Below are 21,272 nucleotides of genomic sequence, written 5' to 3'. Positions count from 1 at the left end.
ATGGTGGTGGATGCTTCACTGGGTGACGCCAGTCAGGTGTCATGTTGGCCCGAGGTTTGTATTTGGGTCATGGTATCCCCATGTAATTCTCCTACAGGGGTAATTTCCCAAGTAGGAGGAAAATGAGCAGTAAAATTGACTGGGAGGAAAAATGTACACACAAAAATGCGAATGGTAATTGGAGGCTATTTGTAAAGAGTTGATGAGCTGTCCAGGAAGGAGAGGGCAACTTTGGCCCCAGTCCAAAACCCACTTCACTCGCTTCAGTGGTGAGATGAGAACAGCAATTAGATATTAAAAAAATCAATATATGACAATTAAAAAAATGGAAAATGGATAGCAATCAATCGCAGTGAGAAACCATGGCGGGTAGAGAACGGGTCAGGGGAGCTGAAGATGCCGAGGAAAACTTGTGCCTGGCACCAGTGGGGAGAGGAGGAGGGAGAGAGCTTCTCAGGATTCTGGAGAAAAGAGAAGGGATAAATGGAAGAAGCAGTAAGGTAGAAATTCTTGATAAGTATTTCTGCTGTAGACCTGTAGAGCAGCCATGATACGTTTCTGTATCTTGGGTGGCTGATGATGTTTTTTTCCTAGCTTATTAGTAGCCACGGAGGGTTTTACACAAGGAGAGAGAAAAAGTTTTTCTCCTTCAATGGAGAGAAATATTCTTAAATAAAAAGGCTCTGAAAAGTTGCACCCAAGGAAGCCTGAAGAGTTGACACATGATGCTGGTTTCTAAAAAAGCTTATGAACTGGGAAAATGCTGTCAAGAGCTGGTCAGGGTAATGTGGGAGAGTTGGCAACACTTTGCTTATCTCTTCTGGGCAAAATAGTGGAAGAACCAACATAAGATTCAATTGATAAAGAATTAAAGGATAGAAATATAATTCGTGCCACTCAGCCTAGATTTATGGAATATAGATCTTGTCAAATAAACCTGATTTCATTCTTCTAGATGACAACTTTGGTTGATAAATGTAGATGAAATAGACTCTGCACAGCGCTGTGACATTGCGTGTGGGAAGATCAAGCACTGGGTGGTACTGCTAGCACAGGTGATGCAGAGCTGGCCACCAGATTTGGGAATGTGCGGGCTTAGCTGGAGAGCTCAGCAGGTGCTGATGGGAGCCTCAGTGGTGCTTAGTGCTTCGATGGTGATTTAGAAATTAATATGCAATTCTGGTTGATTGGCGTTGTGGGTAAAGCAAAGGCGGGTGCAGAGCAAGAGGGGCAGGTTAATGGGATGGTCTGGAAAGACTGTCAGGAAGGGTGTGTTGAGAAGACATTGGCTCCAGCCTGCTGTGGTCCTTGGCTGGAAGAGTGGAATTGGGGATGTGCTTACAGAGCTGGGTGCAGTACCCTGGAAGGCAGCAGCTCTGTGGGAGGCTGAAAGGAAAATCAGGTCCTTCCCAGCATGATGCCAGGATAAGAAGGGCTAGGCTGGTCCTTGAGTAGTGAAGGGGTGGCCTCAGGATGGAAAAATAACTGGATTTTGAAGTGTGCCTCGATTTCACGAAGAACACCTTGGTGTGTGTGAGGGGGCCCGTTGTGTATCAAGAGCTTTTCCATGTTTCAACCACAAAAAACCTCAAAATATAAAGAGAACAGGTAGAAATTAGAGCCAGAGAAGTTCAGGTGTATCCCAGTACCTGTCTGTGAGTGTGATTAGCTGTGGGAACTGACTGTGGTGGCAAGCAGTGGGTGCTCTCCATGTCTGCTGAGCTGGTTTGAATACATTCCACTGGGATTTTGCGCTCTGCCCCACAATTTGCGGGGCTGGAGGAGGTTGTGCTTTACTGAAAGACGCTGTGTTGGTCACAGTGACACGTACTGCAGGGAAGGTCGGAGGGTGAGAGCTGGGGATCCCTTTCAGCCTCACATTCCTGAATGAGAAGTAGCCAAGGATGTGAGCTCCAGCCCCAGGATGTGAGCTCCAGCCCTGCTGCTGATGGCCAAGGAGAGCTGGTTCAGCAGTGACTTCTCTTGGAAATCAGCTGAAAGCCCCAGTGGCATCTCAATTGATGACATATCCCATCACATTATCCTGGTGGATGATGAGGCACAAAAAGCCCTGTGGGGCATTCTCCAGCTCTGTCCTTTGCCAGCACAGGCTATTGCATCTCCCTGCTGTGAGACCCACCTTGCTTGCCCGTGGTCTTGCCCACATGTGTTAGCTGGGAAAGCTGTGTGGACAGGGGCGGCCCACAGCTAGGAGACATCAGTGGATGCAGCCTTTGGGTCCTGCAATCCCATCTGACTCTTGAGGGGACCCAAACAGTGTCCCAAAGAACCCATGGTGGTGGTTGGATGGGAGCAAGGAAAGGCGAGTCCCTTCCAGACCCGGGGATTGCCGCAGCAGTCTAAGGACCCGTCTTGTTGCTGTGGATTAGTGCCATAATTTTCGCAGTTTTGCAAGGCTGCATCAGACTGGAACATATCTCTAGATGGTGATATGGTCAGTCAATAGCCTTCATAATTAATCAAGCACTAATAGACAAATTAGAAATCATGTCTCTTCAGAGCAGGAGGTGGAGACAAATGGTGGATTTTAACTGTTTCGCTCCTTCGTTTTGTTGCCTGGTTTTACATTGCTCCCTTGAAAATGTTGGGTTGTTTAGGGAAGTTCTGTACATAAACATGATTTTAAATGTAAATTATTATCTTGATTACCAAACACGGACAGTGAATTGAAAACTTGTTTTTCAGGCAAGCACATGAAGAATAATCTTACATTTTACACTCCACTAAATCAATGTAGCCCTAATTTTGCCACGCAGGAAATCAATTCCAGTCTTTATAACAGTCGAAGATGTTATGAACAAAGTAATTTTGCAAATTATGGGAAGTAACACATTTATTGATGAGTGTAGCTTAGGAATTTAGAATTTGTGAACGCTGTAATATAATAAGGCCGCACTGGCAGGAGCTGAGTGAAATACAGATTATACGGTGAAACTGTAATGCATCATTTGCTATTAGTGGACTGGTAATAATTACCAGTTTCAAAGCAGCTTTTTCCATGTAATCTTTAGTCTCAGTCGTAACAGCCCTTCTCATTGACATTATGATTACACGAGCTGCCCTTATGATCTAGAATATCTAGTTGATGGGAATACTAAAATGTGGTAGCAAATGCTCGATGTTGTATCCTCATTATAAGATAAAATGCTATTTTCTCTGACCTGATCTATAAGGTAGAGAGGCGAGGTAGTGTTTCGTTGTTAGCTCCTACCGTGGTGTTAAAAACTTCCACTTCATTATGGTGAAGCAAGATTATTTTTTTTTTCCCCCCTGAGCTCACAAATGAGCATAGGAATGTGAAAGTCCAATTGAATTTCCCTCTAATTTCAGCAGATTGAAGTATTTATCTGTGCTCACATGCCTGGCACATACTAAACACCACAGTGCATTTTATTCCAACGCCGGCTTCAGGATGAAATGTTAAATATTATTCCAAGGGCTTTTAAAGTGATTAAAGTGTTAAATGCCTGCTGTAGACGATTGAGGCTCTTTGCTTGCCTGATTCAGCTTCTCAGGCCAAACGTAGAATAGCGGCAGAGCCAGGAGGCAGGGAGGGAAGCTGGGATGGAGCAGTACAGCCAATGCTGGATCTCATAGGATCACAGAATGGTTTGGGTTGGAAGGGACATTAAAGATGCCTAGTTCTGTCCTGTATCCCCAGATCACTCAGAAGGAAAATGATCACATGATGTTTTTCCTCCCCTCCTCCCCTGTGAGATGGGAAACAAGATGGGCGCAGATTGAGCGATGTTCCCTTTCCTAATTTGCCTTATTTAGTTTTTTAGATTTTCTTTTCCTTTATTTTCGGCAAGTAGGGGAAACCTAATGGGAGCAACTCTTAGTGCAGACTGTTTACCCAAGAGAGATGCCTAAGGAGCAGATTCCTTGGGATACAAATGTTGGGTCAGGGCAGGAATATGTGGTGAAGGCCAGTACCACCCCAAGTGCTGATGCCCTTGGAGGGCTCCTGGTTTATCTCTCAGCAAACCGCAATGTTATTTTTATTTGTTAAAATATCACTAAACAACAGCTCTGTGAGAACTGCTGAACAAGGCTGGAAATGAATTTATATCCTTCTCTTAGCTCCAGCTTTGGTTTACCAGCGTTTAGCAAAAAGCATCCATGTGGGGGTGGAAGTGAATTATTCGCAAAATCCCAGTAATCAATAAAGGCACCCTCACCTTCGCCATATCTCACGCCGCTCTTCCCTCGTGGGCGGCCCTCAAAAAGTTATTCATCCCCCTTGTTTTGCCATATATTAGAAGGGGCTGCTTTCTGCTGTCATTATTAGCCGGCTTTTTGTTTAGTTATTTATTAGTTGGTTGCTCTTTTATAATGTCCGTGTTATCTCCAAAAATAAATTATCATGAAATAGAGTTAGCTCGCTACTTGCCAAAGTGGCATTTACCATCCTCAGCTTCTTTTCAGCGCGAGAGAAATAATGCGGCTCTGGCAGGGCGCTCGGCCAGGCCTCCTGGCCACCCTCCAGCTCTTTCCCTGGCGGAGCTGCCGCTCTCTCTATCTTCCCCTTTCCCTGTCCCATGCTCGATTTTTTTTTTCTTTCCCTTCTTATTTTTATTTTTTTCCTTGCCCCAGAGTTGAATCTCTGCTAAGGAGCAGAAATTGATGCTTAATTTTATACACATTGTTAGTCTCAAAATAAGGAGGAGACTAAAAATGTGTCGATGCCCAGCTTGCTGGCAGTTCTGATGCTTTGAACTGATCTATGTGGAGTGCTTTTCAGAAGGGGATTTATTTATTTTATATTTATTTATCCATTTATATATTTATTTACATATTTATTTACCCGCCCTCTAAATCCTAGCAGCCTCTTGCAGCATAATGTCTGTTGAGTTGGAGCTGGCACTGACTGACTTTAACATCTCCTTTTTTTCATAGCTTGTTTTGTGCTATGGTTACCCGCCGTGGTTCATTTTTGAACCCAGAGCTGGGCATGGTTGGGATGAGGTGGATGTGCTTGGCGTGGGTTTGGATCTCCCCATTGTGTCCCTTAACTCTTCCCATCCGTGTCCCCTGCGTGTCCCTCAGCTGGGATGTCCCTTCCCCAGCTCCCAGCTGAGTGTCCCGGAGGGGGAGAGGAGGTTAGGCGGGGAGGCGAGCGCTCGCCCGCCGCTGGACGGCCGGAGATTGACGCTGCTTGTTGTGTTGTTTTGCAGGTAAAGACGAGCCCAGCAGCTACACGTGTACGACTTGTAAACAGCCTTTCAACAGCGCCTGGTTCCTCTTGCAGCACGCACAGAACACGCACGGCTTACGGATCTACCTAGAAAGCGAGCACGGCAGCCCCCTGACGCCACGGGTTGGTATCCCAACAGGACTAGGTGCAGAGTGCCCTTCCCAGCCACCTCTCCACGGGATTCACATTGCAGACAATAACCCTTTTAACCTGCTCAGAATACCCGGCTCGGTCTCGAGGGAGGCGTCGGGGCTGGGAGAAGGGCGTTTCCCACCCACGCCGCCCCTCTTTAGCCCTCCCCCGAGGCACCATTTGGATCCGCATCGCATTGAGCGCCTGGGTGCGGAAGAAATGGCTCTGGCCACCCATCACCCTAGTGCCTTTGACAGGGTGCTGCGACTGAACCCCATGGCGATGGAGCCCCCCGCTATGGATTTCTCACGGAGGCTGCGGGAGCTGGCCGGCAACACCTCCAGCCCACCCTTGTCCCCGAGCCGGCCCAGCCCTATGCAAAGGTTGCTGCAGCCCTTCCAGCCCGGCAGCAAGCCCCCGTTCCTGGCCACGCCGCCCCTTCCTCCTCTGCAGTCTGCTCCTCCTCCCTCCCAGCCCCCCATGAAGTCCAAGTCCTGCGAGTTCTGCGGGAAGACCTTCAAGTTTCAGAGCAACCTGGTGGTCCACCGCCGGAGCCACACGGGGGAGAAGCCCTACAAGTGCAACCTCTGCGACCACGCCTGCACGCAGGCCAGCAAGCTGAAGCGCCACATGAAGACCCACATGCACAAGTCCTCCCCCATGACAGTGAAGTCGGATGATGGGCTCTCCACCGCCAGCTCCCCTGAGCCGGGCACCAGCGACCTGGTGGGCAGCGCCAGCAGTGCCCTCAAGTCCGTGGTGGCCAAGTTCAAGAGCGAGAATGACCCCAACATGATCCCTGAGAACGGGGATGAGGAAGAGGAGGAGGAGGAGGAGGAAGAGGAGGAGGAGGAGGAGGAAGAGGAGGAGGACTTGAATGAGAGCGACAGGCCGGACTATGGCTTTGGGATGAGCCTGGAGGCGGCCCGTCACCACGAGAACAACTCACGGGCTGGCGAGGAGGGCCGGTCGATGCCGGACGTCATGCAGGGCATGGTCTTGAGCTCCATGCAGCACTTCAGCGAGGCCTTCCACCAGGTCCTGGGGGAGAAACACAAGCGGGGCCACCTCCCCGAGCCCGAGGTGCACAGGGACACTTGCGACGAAGACTCTGTGGCCGGCGAGTCCGACCGCATCGATGAGGGGGCCGTCAACGGCCGGGGCTGCTCCCCGGGGGAGTCCGCCTCGGGAGGCCTGTCCAAAAAGCTGCTGCTGGGTAGCCCCAGCTCCCTGAGCCCCTTCTCCAAACGCATCAAGCTGGAGAAGGAGTTCGACCTGCCGGCCGCCGCCATGCCCAACACCGAGAACGTTTACTCCCAGTGGCTGGCGGGCTACGCCGCCTCCCGGCAGCTGAAGGACCCCTTCCTCAGCTTCGGCGACTCCCGACAATCGCCCTTCGCCTCCTCCTCCGAGCACTCCTCGGAGAACGGCAGCCTGCGCTTCTCCACGCCGCCGGGCGAGCTGGACGGAGGGATCTCAGGCCGCAGCGGCACGGGAAGCGGAGGGAGCACCCCCCATATTAGTGGCCCGGGCCCTGGCAGGCCCAGCTCAAAAGAGGGCAGACGCAGCGACACTTGTGAGTACTGTGGGAAGGTCTTCAAGAACTGTAGTAATCTCACCGTCCACAGACGGAGCCACACGGGCGAGAGGCCGTATAAGTGTGAGCTTTGCAACTACGCCTGCGCCCAGAGTAGCAAGCTCACCCGGCACATGAAAACACACGGGCAGGTGGGAAAGGACGTTTACAAATGCGAGATTTGTAAGATGCCTTTTAGCGTGTACAGTACCCTGGAGAAACACATGAAAAAATGGCACAGTGATCGAGTCTTGAATAACGAGATAAAAACTGAATAGAGGTATATTCGTACCCCCCCCTCCCCATCCACCCCCGTCCCTCACCCATCCCGCATCCCCGTAGAGGTTTTCTAGTCCCTTGTGATGGAAGTCATGGAAGCTAAGGATATTTGGAAAGTGCTTGTCACCAGCACACCCTGTTTATTTTCTTTTTGTTCTCACCGTTTGAATGCATGATCTGTATCGGGGCAATACTATTGCATTTTACGCAAACTTTGAGCCTTTCTCTTGTGCAATAATTTACATGTTGTGTATGTTGGGGTTTTTTTTTTTTTTTTTTTTTTGTTTTGGGTTGTTTTTTTATTTTGGTTGGTTTATTTTATTCTATTTTTTTTTTTTTTAATTTTTGGATTAGACAGCATGTATGGTATGTTATGGCTGTTTTTAAATTGTCCCTGATTAGTTGCTGAGCAAACACGTCGCTGTTTCCAATTCCGTTCGGGAAAAAAAAAAAAAAGGAAAAAAAAAAAGAGGAAAAAAGAGGAGAGGAGGAGGAGAAAAAAAAAAAAAAAAAAGTGAAACAAAACCAAACCCGAGAGCAAACAAAACCGACCATGCTGCATACATCCTGTAATACATATCATGTACAATGTACAGTTTTGTTTTGTGACGTGCGAAGGAAAACTCGCTGTGGGTGACCCTCTGCGGACAGGACCGATAGCACCGAAGAAGCGTTGTGTTAGCCTAGATCGCTGTCTTAAACCAATAAACCCACGATTGGAGACAGAGTTCCCCTTGGGAACATAAAAAAAGGCCTTTAATTGGGAATAACCAACCGCCACCAGTCAGGAAGAGGTAGATTTCTCTTAGCGTTTGATTTCAGACATGCACCCACCCACCCACCCACTAATAATAATAATAATAATAATAATAATAATAATAAATAATCCGAGTGCCTTGGATCTGTCGCGGCCGATGCTGATGGCTCCTTTCTGCTCGTCCTCCACGCGTAGCTCGTCGCCACCTCGGCCGTGCTGGGAGCCGCCTCGTGCCCCTCACAACGCCAGCCACCTAGGAACGAAGAGGGAAGAGGAAACTAAGGAAGAGAAAGAAATGACCCACTCAGTCCTAGTTAATCATCATTCTCCTCTGCCTTTTATTAATTATTATTATTATTACTATTATTTTTTTCAAACTGATCATCCCAGTCTAAAAACCTGCTTGGCTCGTGGAGAGAGCTTAAAACGAGATGTAGAACCTTCCCCCCCCCCCACCCGCCCTGCCCCAAACTTTTATTCTCCCTCCCCATCAATGATTAAATAGATTGTGAAACGCGCAGAGGCCCTTCAACACCATTAAACACACAATAAAGGAAATCCATTTTATGAAGATATTTACTTTTAATAATATCTTTTATTGATTCTGGCACCAAAACAAATAAATCCGGAGCCACTTGGTTGTCAAGCTGACAATCAAATTATAAACTTTAAGACCTCTTGTATACCGTATAAAAAATAAAATAAAGACTGGCAATAATATTTTACTGAGTGTAACAGATAGAGGAGCAAAAAAATAAATAAATTGTGATTTATTAGCACAATGTGGTACTGTTTGCCATTTAAAACTAGAACAGGTGTATAAGCTAATACCGACACAGTGGTAATTAACTATGAACTCATAAGACTTGCCTTTAATGTGATGCTTTGGAAGAAGTAACAGAAAATGTAAAAAAAAAAAAAAAAAAAAAAAAGGAAAAAAAGCGAAAGAGTAGCAGTATCTGTCTGTGCTCCCTAAAAGTTGTCTTCTTTTTTCTTTTTTTTTTTCCCATCCTCTGTGTGCTATTTGTGTTGACGTGGAAGAGGATTCCTTGTTTTATTCCTAAGCTAGCGCCCGCCCCGGTTGGTGTTCAAATAGCACTTGACTCTGCCTGTGATGTCTGTATCTTTTCTTTAATCAAAGGTACAGAGGTTGAGTATAAAATAAGACTGCTCAGATAGGACAATTAAGTGCACTGTACAATTTTCCCAGTTTACAGGTCTATACTTTAAGGGAAAAGTTGCAAGAATGCTGAAAAGGAAAAAAAATAAAAAAAATAAAAATTGAACACACATTGATGAGCATAAAAAAAAAAAAACAAACCCAAACCACAAAACCCCACAAACTTTGCCAGCCATTTACTTGACTAATGAGCTTATCTTCTCGGACGCGACATTACAGCGCTGTGAATGGAAACAGACTCTACACTTACATAAAATGAATGATTGCTTTCGCTCCTACAGTGCAAGGATTTTTTTTTTTTTGTACAAAAAAAAGGATTTAAAAAAAAAAAAAAACAAAACACCACAAAACCTTTTTTTAAATATAAATGTTAAGAAAATTTTTTTAAGGAAGAAAAAGAAAAAAAAACCACAACACTTCATTATGTTTAGGGGGAAACTGTATTTTAGGGTTCATCGTCTTGGTGATGTACAAGACTTGTTACTCATTTTAAAATGGTAGTGGAAATTCTATGCCTTGGATATACACAGCTCTTCAGGTTGTATAAAAACATGCATTGGGGAAAGGTTTAAGATTATATAGTACTTAAATATAGGAAAATGCACACTCATGTTGATTCCTATGCTAAAACACATTTATGGTCTCTTTTTTCTGTATTTCTAGAATGGTATTTGAATTAAATGTTCATCTAGTGTAGGCACTATAGTATTTATATTGAAGCTTGTATTTTTAACTGTTGCTTGTTCTCTCAAAAGGTATTGATGTACCTTTTTTGGTAGTGGAAAAAAAAAAAAACCACAGGCTGCCACAGTATATTTTTTTAATTTGGCAGGATAATATAGTGCAAATTATTTGTATGTTTCAAAAAAAAGAAAAAAGACAAAAAGACAAAAAAGGTGTGACATTGTACAGATCCGAGGCCATATAATGGCCCTCTGGGGGAAACCTGTTCCGATGTCACGCTGCTGGCCGTCACAGAGGGGTGTACATATCTTTTTTCGTTCTTTTTTCCTGCTGCCATACTGTATGCAGTACTGCAAGCTAATAACGTTGGTTTGTTATGTAGTGTGCTTTATGTCCCTTTCCTTCTATCACCCGACATTCCAGCATCTTAACTTCATATGCAGTAAAAGAAAGAAAGAAAAGAAAGAAAAGAAAAGAAAGAAAGAAAAAAAAGCTAAAAAAAAAAAAAAGGAAAAAAAAAAAAAAGAAAAGAAAAAACCGTTTTGCAGTTTTTTTCATTGCCAAAAACTAAATGGTGCTTTATATTTAGATTGGAAAGAATTTCATATGCAAAGCATATTAAAGAGAAAGCCCGCTTGAGTCAATACTTTTTTGTAAATGGCAATGCAGAATATTTTGTTATTGGCCTTTTCTATTCCTGTAATGAAAGCTGTTTGTCGTAACTTGAAATTTTATCTTTTACTATGGGAGTCACTATTTATTATTGCTTATGTGCTCTGTTCAAAACAGAGGCACTTAATTTGATCTTTTATTTTTCTTTGGGGTTTTTTTGGGGGGGGATTTTTTTTAAATTTTTTTTTAATTTTTTTTTTTTTTTTTATTATTTGGATGACCAAAGGTCATTACAACCTGGCTTTTTATTGTATTTGTTTCTGGTCTTTGTTAAGTTCTATTGGAAAAACCACTGTCTGTGTTTTTTTGGCAGTTGTCTGCATTATCCTGTTCATACACCCATTTTGTCCCTTTATTGAAAAAATAAAAAAAAAAACCTTAAAGTACACAGTGTCAGCTTCTGGTGTCCTCATTTGACACACGCTGTAGGTGGCTTCCAGCAGCAGGCTGTAGGGGAAGGTCCCGCGCAGGGGCGTTTTGGGGGGCTCCGATCCCCAGGGAGTGCCCACCACCCAGCTTGGCCTTAAATAAGCCCCCTCTGCCCAGGAAGAGGATTTTTGGGCTAAGGAGTTCACTTTCCGGCCAGTGGGAAGTGTTGGTAGTCTGGACCTGTAGCTTTGGGGTTTTTCCCCCATCTAGATCAGGACTGAGCTGTGACCCCCTCACCGCGATAGCCTGCGGCCCCCCGGCCTTCACTCGGTCTGCAGCAGGGATTCCCTCCCTGTTTGGTAAATCTGTGGCAGAAGAGGTGAGCAAAGCAACAGCTCTGCGGCCCCCCGGGACTCCCCCATCCCCGGCTGCTTTTGGGGACGGGGTGAAATCAGCCACTGGCGCATGCGGGCGCATGGGCAGGAGCTGATTTCTCTCGGGGGGCTGAGGTCTCCCGCCGCGGCTCCGGGATCGCACTGACCCCAGCCCAAAGCTCCCAGCCCCGCTCCCGCCTGGAGCTGGGAGCTCCCCTCTTTTCTCCCCGGGCTTTGATATTTTTTTGGTGGGAATTGCAGGTTTCTGTGCATTGTCTCTAAAATCCGGAGTTCAGGTCCCCCCTGTCCCCCCCTTAGGGGTTTGTATATGTTGTCAGTTTGACAAATACTGCATGTTGCAGCATCTCTTTACTTTATTAAAGCACGTACCGCTGTGATACTGTCTCTTGCTGTTCCTAGTGTAATGGATTTAATACTTTTTTTTTTCTTTTCCTTTTTTTGATTTCTGTAAAACCTTCCAGTTGTTCTGTTGTCTTCTTGTGATGGCATCGTTTGTTGCCTGTATTTTGCCCGGCGCCTTCTGAAGGGGAGGTTTGGAATTTTAAAAAAAGACAGAAATACCTATCTAAAGAAAAAAAATTACTCCTTTTCTAAGAGAGATTTGAAAAGAAAGTAGTAAAGGTCCATTTTAATCCTGGAAGAGGAGGAATGAAGATTTTGTTGTCTGGGCTAGTGGGATGAGAGTGCAGGAGGGCTGGAAAGGTGCCGGCAGTGCCCCCTGAGCTGCACTCCCCTTCAGCAGGCTGGTACCCACTGGCTGGAGCTGGAGTTGTGCCACAGGGATCCCTAGCACACCGTAGGGGAGGCAGAGTCCAGCCCCCGCATGGGGAGCTCAAGGTGACAGGCATGGATGCTGGCAGTTCCCTGGAGGGCCGATGTCCACAGGGATGTGCTTTGCAGCTGCCTTGATGACACGTCTTTTGATCCCAGGCCATGAAATACCTGTACGGAGTCCGGTCTCTCTCTCCCTGTCCCTATTTTTATTGCTGGTTGTTGAGACCACAGTGGAGATGTTTTCTAGAGGACTCAGGTTAGCTGTGCCCGGGGTCGAGCGTAGCCTGGCTGTCTTTCAGAGTGGGAGCCTGTACCCTGTGTCGGTCCTGCGGTGGTCGTTGTCCCACTTCCTTTCCCTGTCCTGCATTTTACTTAAGAAATAATCCTATATAAAAGCATATAGACAGGCATCTGCATATATCCATATACAGGCATCACTAGGCAGACCTGTGCTGCTACAAGATTAACCAGTGGAAAGCAAACAATTGACTTCTTTATTAAGTGACACAGTGATGCGTGTGATTCACAGGTTTCCCAAAGCTAAATTTTCCAGGTTTCCCAGAGCTAAACGAGCCCAGTGGGCACCGCGTGGCACACAGGGCAGGGGCGGTGGTTTGGAGGAAGGAGCTGCAGGGGAGGCAGCTCGTGCTGTAGGGGGAATTGTCTGAACACCGGCTGGCGAGAGCGTAGCTTGCGAATGGCAACGCGCCGTCACCCCGACACCAAAGCAGATGTTCATGAACGTGGTGGTTTTCTGCCAGGGGCAATAAGTTAATGGTGTGATGAACCCACTGAAGTTTGTTGGGTTGGGGCATGGATGTCCCAGGCCCCACCATGTGCTGTCGAGCTGCTTTGGCATCCTGTGCACGCGTGACCTGTGCTGCCTGGAAACTTCCCTGTTTCTAAGCAAAAAAATGTCTCTAGGAATAAGTGATATTTGGGTAACAGTGTCTCTATATTTAAAATCTCAAGCCCCGTCAACTTTTGAGGAGGAACGTGGTTTTATGGCATAGACCCTTTCGTGTCTAATCTCCTCCAAACGGGATGATTAATGTAATGAAGGTGCTGAAACAGTACCCAGAATTTAGACTACAGATGTTTCATATTTATAATGTTTCCAAGGGCCGAGATAATACGGGATTAAGTGATACCATGTCTTTGCTCGACATTCAGGAGGCTGTGGCGTATCTGATGAGACACAGTTTTGGGGTTTATCTCAGCGCAGAGTTTGTACCAAACAGGAAAGAGATACCAGCTGCTCTTTTAGATCCCTCCTTCTCTTTTCTCCTCCAATAAAGGTTGAAACCCACTTTTGGCGGATGCATGGACAAATTCTAGTATTGACTAGGAGAGAGTGATACTGCCCAGAGGGCTCTCTGCCAGAGCTGCTGAAGAGATGCTGCTCCTCGAGCCCAGATGCTCAGCTGCTGGTTTCCACTGAGCCACAGGGATGCAGGAGGGCCAGGAGGTGGGGGGGAACCCCAAGGTGTTGTGCCCCTTGGCAGGACTTAAGCTTTGCAGTGCTGTTGTGCTTGTGGCTGGGATGGCTGTGCTGCTCTTGGCTGCCTTGGAAGTCTCAGTCAGCTTTAACATTAGCCTGGAAACTGTTGGGCTCAGACAGCAGCAGCAACAAGCCCTCCCCAGAGGGAAGTCGGGTGTGGTGCTCTTGACTTCAGAGGAGACACTCCAGTTAACACCCAGTGAAGATCTGGCCTAGGAAGGAGCTGGTTATTAAGTCCTGATGGCAGCTCACATGTAGTAGCCCTTTAACCACTCTTTTAAGTATTAATGAAGTAAATTCCATAGAAACCAGCTCCCCGTTGGGCTGCCAAGGTGGATTTTTAGGGGTGTGTTGATGATGTGCCAGCCTTGCCACCAGTGTAGCCCTTAGCCTGTCGCGTGGGTAGCGTGGTGCTGGGTGATCGACGCGGAGCAGGGGCTCGGAGCCGGGAATGATTGCTGTCCCAGTGCCCCATCCCACGCTGCTGGAGTCAATGGCTTTGCTGGGCGTGGGCTGGGGCTGTGCAGCTTGAGCTTTGCTGCCGCAACGCGCACTTCCGTGCCGTGCGATATCCACCGTGCCGGGAGTTGGGAAAAGCCCTCCGCGAACCACCCGCCGTGTGCCGTGTTAACAGTACTGATGGCTTTAGGAGGGCCTTCAGCACCTGGGGGAAGCCCATGAGGGTTTGGGAAAGAGTAGGAGGAGGTTTGCAAGACAGGCTGGCTTGGTCCTTGCCCAGTAAAATCCGGAGGTTTTTCTTCCTAAATGATCCCCGTGGTTCCTGCGTGGTGCCGAGGATGCCGGATGTGAGAGCATGGCCTGAGAGAGGAAGGGCTCCGTCCTGCCATATCCCTTTGTGGCAGTTGGGTGTCCCTAGTTGTTAGAGACAAAAAAGAGACAAAAAGAGAAGTAGGATAAGGGAATGACTCACACCGTGGGCCATGTCACACCTGTTCTCTCCTCTGTCCCCATGCTCTCTTTAGGTTCGGCGTACCCCCCCAGCTGGCGCAGCGCCCAGGGAGCCCCGGATGTCTGGCAGTTTTCGGATGGAAGTTCAAGAGCACTTAAATTCTGAAAGGAGGTGAAGCTGGGGCGAGTGGCCGGCGGCGTCTCGGCGTCCGGAGGTGGCCTCTGTCCTGCTGGCTCGCCGCATCCCTGGGAGAGCCTGAGGAGTCACCCGCCGAAGGCAGCGCTCCCCGGGCTCCTCCTGCCTGCAAGACTATCGTATTTATATTTTGTAATAGAGTACAACACTTCTTTGGGGTTGGTTTTCTGGTTTTTTTGGGGGTTTTTTTGTTCATTTGTTTCTTTTTTCATTTTCTAAAAACAAACAAACAAAAAAAACCCATGCACCAAGGTCAAGGGCTTAATGATGGCTTCGACTGGCTCCTTTCCCCATGGAAAAGACTGTCTTGCTCTCGTGGACAACCCGGCCTGTTGGTTATCCCTGCAACGTGCCATTCCTCGGGAGGCACATCTGATGTGATGAATTAAAAATAAAGCAAAACACAGTGTAGGTCTGTGGGTGGGTGGGAAATTGCCATAATAAATGTTGGAGCTTTAGGTTTTGTTTGCTCTGTCTTTAATTTTTAATGCTAACAAGGGCCAGACGGCTGGTGTGACTTTGTGTTCCCGTACTGGCTGCAGAAAAGCAAGTGCTGAATTTTCACTGGGGATGGTGTTGGCACCAGGGGCTGCCTGGCCCTGGCAGACAGAGCTAGGCCAGGAGTCGGGCTTCGGGCTGGGCGCCCCGAGCAGTGCTGAGCCCCCTCTGGCCTTTGGTGGTGCTGAAAGCGGGGGCTCTCCCAGCTCTCCTGCATCACCCGCCCCTCCTTGATGAATGCCAGCTGTCGTGTTGCATTTCTGCTGTTAAGCTACGTACTTTTGGGGCTGCTGGGATCCGTGACGTCCGCTCGTGTCCGCGCGAGGAGAAGTGAGGCCAGTGCAGGTTTTGGGAGGAGCGATAGCGGTGCTGTGGAGATGCTGTCAGACCAGGGGATGCAGAGCCCTGCCCTGAGCTGGGGGAGCTGCTGTCAGGTTGTTGTCCCAGTGTTTCCCAGACTTTGCACCAGGGGCATGAGCTTTCCTGCTTGCCAGCGACGCTCATCCCTTGCTCGAGTCTGAGCACCCACCCAAGGAGTCTCCTGGTTCGGGGCCCAGGCACTTTGCCTGAAGAAGATGGGTTATGTGTGAGCTTTGTGCTGTCTCTGATGGGATTTATAGGCTGTAGCTGCTCATGCCTGTGCTGATGAGTGGGAATGGACCTTATTTGGTGAAAGAAGCCAGCTGGGTAGCGAGTGGAGTGGCTGGCTGGCCGTGTCGGGCTGCCGGGATCAGTTGGGATGGAGCCGAGGCGTGGGGAAAGGGACAATGGATTTATTGACTTTGTGTATTAACTGCAATCTCACTTCTGTTTTATTCATCTCCTTCCTTACAATCTGAGCGAGACGCTCACTTGGGGTGACTCTCTCCCGGTGAAATGGCCGTAGGGAAAACAGTGTTGCCTTTTCCATGAGCGGTGGTTGCTCTTCTGTTTTTTAAAACCCTGGGCTGTGGTTCTCATGGTGGCCTGGGCACAGCACAAGCACAGGCACTTTGGTACCTTAAAATTTGGCTGGGGTGGGCAGCAGGAGGGAGCATCTCCAAGGGGTGCCACACTGGGAGCCTGGAGGACTTGGTGCACTGGGACACAAAGGGAACTACTGCTGCTTCTTCTAAGGCGATTTGGTCTTTGAGGGGAAACTACCCAAAAATCTACGCACAGCCTCAGCTTTTTTTATCATTAGGGGATGTTTTTAAAGGTTCTTCCAATCCCAGTCTGTACTGCCACCTCTGTGTCTGCTCCTAAGGGGGTTTTGAGCCTTGGAAGGGTGAATCCTGTTGGATTAAGCACCTGATTGTGAATGCACTAGTGGTGGGGAGTTAGGCACCTGCTCCTGCCCTGGGGCGGGGGATCTCTGCTCCAGGCAGCTGTGTCAGATCAGGGCTGATGGAGTTATTTACTGCAAAGGGGGTTGCTCTGCTCATTTCTCTAGACTGCGAATCAGGACTCACCCGGTCTGTATCTACAGCAGGCGTGGCCCAGGGCAGCTGGGAAGCTGCTTTTAAGGGGTTTCAGTGAGCTGGCTCCTTCTGGGGGTGTCTGACCCCTGCTTTGTGTGAGCACAGGTTAAACTTGGCTCATGGATGTCTTCTGGGGTAGCTGGTTATGCTTTTGCTGCTCTGCCTGGTGGAACAAGCATGATGGGATCTTGCTTTCTCTGGCTGTGGCTTGTCCCTCCTTCAGTAGGCAGCGTGAGGGCAGGGGTCTCTCCCCAGAAAAGCAGTAAATAACAAAGGCGGGGAGGGCTGAATGTGTTCCGCCAAGCACAGAAGTGATACCTGAAGTGCTGAAGATGCAGTGAAATAGTCTTTAAAATGTCTATTTTTTAATACAGTTGTTAAACTCTTCCCCCCACTCTTAGGACTTTGAAACATCTTCAGAATTGGTGTTGCCTTAAAGTTGCACCCAGGTGCAATGTCTGTGCTGAGCCCCTTGCAATCCATGGGGCTCCGGTCCCTGGCTGCCAGCCCTGCTCCAGCTCCAGGCTCTGCTGTGGCCCTTGCAGAGCTCCAGGACAGCCTCAGCACGGGTGGAGATTCCAAAGGGGTTTCCACTGCCCTGGGTGACCTGAGGGGGCTGTGTGCTTTAATTAAGGGTGTTATTAGGGTCCTCTTTTTGTCTGACCAGGACTTGGCTGAGTCCTGTTGCTGTGTCTGTGCTTGGGATCACCTTAATCACTTAATGAGTTTCTGCCAATTAGTAAGGGTCTGAGGTTTCCTGCGAGGGGAGGGCTGGGAGCCTGTTGGCCTCAAAGCTGGAGGTTGCTGTGGTTTTGGTGCAAGAGGGGCAATCTTCCCAGGGGTTTTGTATTTTAGCATCTTCTCCAGGTGTTGGTCTGCACATCCAACTTTGAAAGTAAGTATGATTGGTCTTTATTAAAAACAAAAAAAGCTCCTGAAGTTTTAGAGTTGTTAATAAACGAAAGATAAATGTTCTCCTTCCCAGTCCAGGGGGTTGAGATGAACAAGATTCCTGGGAATCACCTGGCTTAGCTTTGAGGTGTTGGGTTTAGAAAGCTGCTTTCAGACTTGGAGATGATCTGACTATGCTGTGTTTGATTTCTAAGCACACTTTTCCTGACACTAAAATGCAGCGAAGGTCAAGCCTGTTATGAAGTCTAGCTTAAATTTTGCTTTCAAAATAATGTAAACTTTGGATTCATGATGCATCTGGGCTGTGGAATTTTATGAGATGCAAGACCTCTCCTCAGAAGGGATCTGAAAACAGATTTTGTGAGTGAGTTTCCAAGCAAAGCTGCCAAACTCCCTGTGTTTTGTATCAACCCCAGCTTTGTGTTGGGTCCCACCAAGTGATGGTGGGACCAGCAGCAGCATCCATCTGGGGAGCATCGTGGTGTTGGCGGCTGGCAGTGTGGGCTCTGGGGGAAAGTGGAGGGAAGCTCCATCCTCCTTGGGCGGCTGGAGGTTATTTTTACCATCTTTAGCCTTTCCTTTGGGTTTACATCTCCCATCTTGTGCGTATTTGAGCTGTCTGGGTGCTGGTGAGACTTGGGGTGAGCTTTTACCTGTGGATTTTTGGCAGTGAGGGGGAGGACCTGCTAAACATCCCTGCTGTTCCAGGGCTCCCTGCTCTGCTGTGGTGTTTCACCTGACCCCACTATAAAGTCTTACTGAGGAGTGAGCTGAACACCCCTGACCCTCAAAAATGAGAGTGGTGCCTCATTTGCTTCTTTTCTTACTCTCTGCTTCTCCTCCTGCCCAGTTTTCTCATTTCAGGCATCATTCAGTTGTGTGTCGTATCTGCTAAAAGTCAAACATTGTTGCCCCTCCGTCCCAATTCTCTCCCCCCAAAAATCACCCTCTTAGCATTCATCTTCTACAGGGGTCCAAGTAATCAATTATTCCCAAGGAAAGATGGAGTTGCAGGGGGCAGAACAACAACAAAATAAAGCCCCTAAACCCCAAATATGGCCCTTACTCCTTAATCTCACTGGATAGAGTTACACATCTGGTAGAGGCTTGTTCGTTGTTGCTATTACTTTTATTGCGTCTTTAGCAGTGATGAAGTTCAGATGGCAGAACCAGTGGGCCCCAATTTAATTTTGCCTGGCCTCCCGTAAGGAGCACGATGTGATCCCTGGGAATGCCGGCTCGGCCGCGGCTCCGTGGCCATGGGCAGAGTGCTGCGGGCTGGGCAGGCAAAACCCCACGGTGAGGGCGGGAGGAGGGGGAAAATCTGGGACTGGGGATGGTAACAGGTGGGTGGAGGTGCCTGTGCTGTGTGAGCATCAAATCCTGCAGTGAGGGGGATGGATGGGCAGGTGGTTTCTCCTAGCAAAACCCAGATGAGGTGGATTCCCACCTTTTTTTGGTGGCTGGGGTGTGTGCGCCGCGCCGCTTTCCGAGGTTGGTCCAGCCCTGATGGCTCTTCCCTGGCGATTTCCATGACCCTCCGGGTTTCCAGTGGTGATGTACAGAAGCTCCCACCTCTCCCCCAATGTCTGCATGTGTCTAAGGGCTATACAGGACTCATTTACGGGCCTCCCATCGGTGGGATATGTGCATGCAAAATGAAGGTTGTATTTGGCTTCTCATATTCGGATCTATATTCCATATTGTGTTGACCAAGAAAAACTCCTCAGCCCCTGTGCTGAAGAATGTGATGGACTGATGACTTTCAGAAACGTACTGTAAATCAAGGAGGCTAATAAATACTTGCTATTAATAAAACAGGGCTACTGCCTTTCAAGTTATTTTCATGTTTTACAGCATCCCAATTTAAATGGCATCAAGAAGGTGGTACCTTTGGACCTCCCCTCCTCCCCCAGCACGGTGTGGCTCAGCTTAACCCCCCACAGGCTCGGGCAGGAGTTTTTCCTCAGTGACGGGGTTTAGATGGAGCAGTAGGGCCCCTGCCCAACCCCACAGAGCTGATGAGGGGTTGACTCCAGTGCCAGGGTCCCCTTGACAGAGGAGTGGCCTTGGGTCATCCCTGTGGTCTGGCAGATGACGCCCAGAGCTTGCCGAGCCCGGTGCATCAAAGAGCCCGCAGCCAAAAGCTCCACCACCTGCACCAGCTCATGCTAAACCTTTAATGGTTCCCAGTTGTGAGCGTAGCCGCTCCAGGTGGTGAGTGCACAGGCAGAGCATCCACAGGCTGCTTAACCCTTTCCCTCAGGTTTCTCTGGATCTGTGCATGAGAGGTTGGGTGAAGGTGGTGGTGGCCAGGGGCCTCCCATCACAGACACCTGCAGGCAGCAGAAAATGGGGCTTTGAATTTGCTTCCAGAGTATCTGCATCCGTGCTCCTAGTGCCTACAGGGGTGCCAGATCACTCTTTATGTGTGCCCTTGGAAACCTGGGACACTCTGGGCAGGGAGGGAGCAGGGGATGGATAAATAAACCTTTTTTCTCTTTGAGTGTCTGTCCTTTCCCTGACCTCCTCCTGCAGCTCTACATCGGCGAGCAGAGCCTGGTGGCTGTGACACTTCTGTCCCCCTTCCCTGTGGGCTGAGGGTGTCCTCTGGCAGCCCTTGCTCCATGGCTTGTGCCCACGAAACCCCTCGCTGGTGGGCAGTGGGGTCCCTGCCTGCACTGCCATCCCCAAAAACCCCCTGCACGCCTAATTCCACCATCGATAAAACTTATTTTTTATGGTCTCCTTCCTTTTCCCTGCTGCCTGCCTGGCATGCTCCCCTGGGCTTTGGCTTTTCCGTTTGGAGGCTTTGGGGAGGAGCATCCCTTTGGGAACTGCTCTGCACCTGGCTGCTCCCGTTGGCTTTTTTTGTTGCCTAAAATCCCTCTTTAGCTGTTTTTCTTACTTTTTTTTTTCCCTCCTCTCTCTCCCCTGCTGAAGAGACAGCACCTTCTGCAGCTGTAGTGATTAAAGGGGAGGGGAAAGAAAAAAAAAAAAAGCTTATTTAAAGCAGTGCCTGGCAATATAAAATAAGGTGTGGAGGTGATGAATGATCCCGGGGTACATTAAAGCAGGGGCTGGCATTTTCGACATCGCTCCTACTCGCAGCGTGTTTGAGCGCTTTCGGAGCCCGGCTGTTTGGAAACACCAAGCATCCGCCCCTGGGCCCTAATTCGGGCAAGTTTAAAAACGTCCTCTGGGATTTAGGCAAGTTGTTGCTGTTTTTCCTCTCCTGAAGACCCGGGTGCTGCTGCTCAGGTGTGGGGCTGGAAGGCCACAGGAGATCCCACCCTGGCCTTGCTCCGCCTCCCGAGGGTGAGGGGATCAGAGGACGGGCGCTGCTGGAAGGTGCGGAGACGGGGAAGCCCCTCGGCTTTTAAATGCTTTTTGAAAGCTCTTGGAAGTGCATTCCCAGCATTGCTGTGGGAGGCAGTCAGGAGAGAGGGAGGAAAAGAACAGAGCTCATTGCATGCGAGGAGCAGGGCAGGTGCAGGGAAATTATGCATTTTTCTGGACCGGCTTATTCCCTTCTGTGTATTAAACATTATTTTAATATTCGAGTGACAATGTTTTATAATTAAGCTAAATGTAAGAGCTGGAGCACACTGGAGAGCTGGGCTCGGTGTGGGGAGGTGAGGAAGGTTCCCTCCCTCTGCCCAGGATTAACCCCAGGCTGCAGCATCCTCTCTGGAAGGTACGGAGCCTGGCTCTGGAATTCCAACACACCCCGTGCTCCGGCAAGGAAAACCTTTAACTC

The 21,272-nt window shown here is 48.6% G+C and overlaps 1 protein-coding gene across 4 annotated transcripts in view; it reads left to right on the top strand.

The window, feature by feature from the left end:
- The window catches only part of BCL11A (BAF chromatin remodeling complex subunit BCL11A), a 75,743-nt gene extending 56,408 nt beyond the window's left edge, over positions 1-19,335 (top strand). The window contains exons 3-4 of one of the 4 annotated variants that reach the window (XM_039568119.1): positions 5,199-6,926; positions 14,521-19,335. In XM_039568119.1, the coding sequence (XP_039424053.1) occupies positions 5,199-6,926; positions 14,521-14,612 (1,820 nt within the window). In that variant the 3' untranslated portion in view covers positions 14,613-19,335. Of the gene's footprint in view, positions 1-5,198; positions 7,829-14,520 lie in introns of those variants that run through there. The other 3 variants (XM_039568121.1, XM_039568120.1, XM_039568118.1) reach the window with 3 other exon arrangements.
- The last annotated feature ends 1,937 nt before the right edge of the window (positions 19,336-21,272 follow it).

Source organism: Corvus cornix, chromosome 3 (genome assembly GCF_000738735.6).
Source record: "Corvus cornix cornix isolate S_Up_H32 chromosome 3, ASM73873v5, whole genome shotgun sequence".
NCBI classification, from domain to species: domain Eukaryota; kingdom Metazoa; phylum Chordata; class Aves; order Passeriformes; family Corvidae; genus Corvus; species Corvus cornix.
Note: the sequence above shows the minus strand (reverse complement) of the source record. Positions and strands in the feature narration are given on the sequence as shown.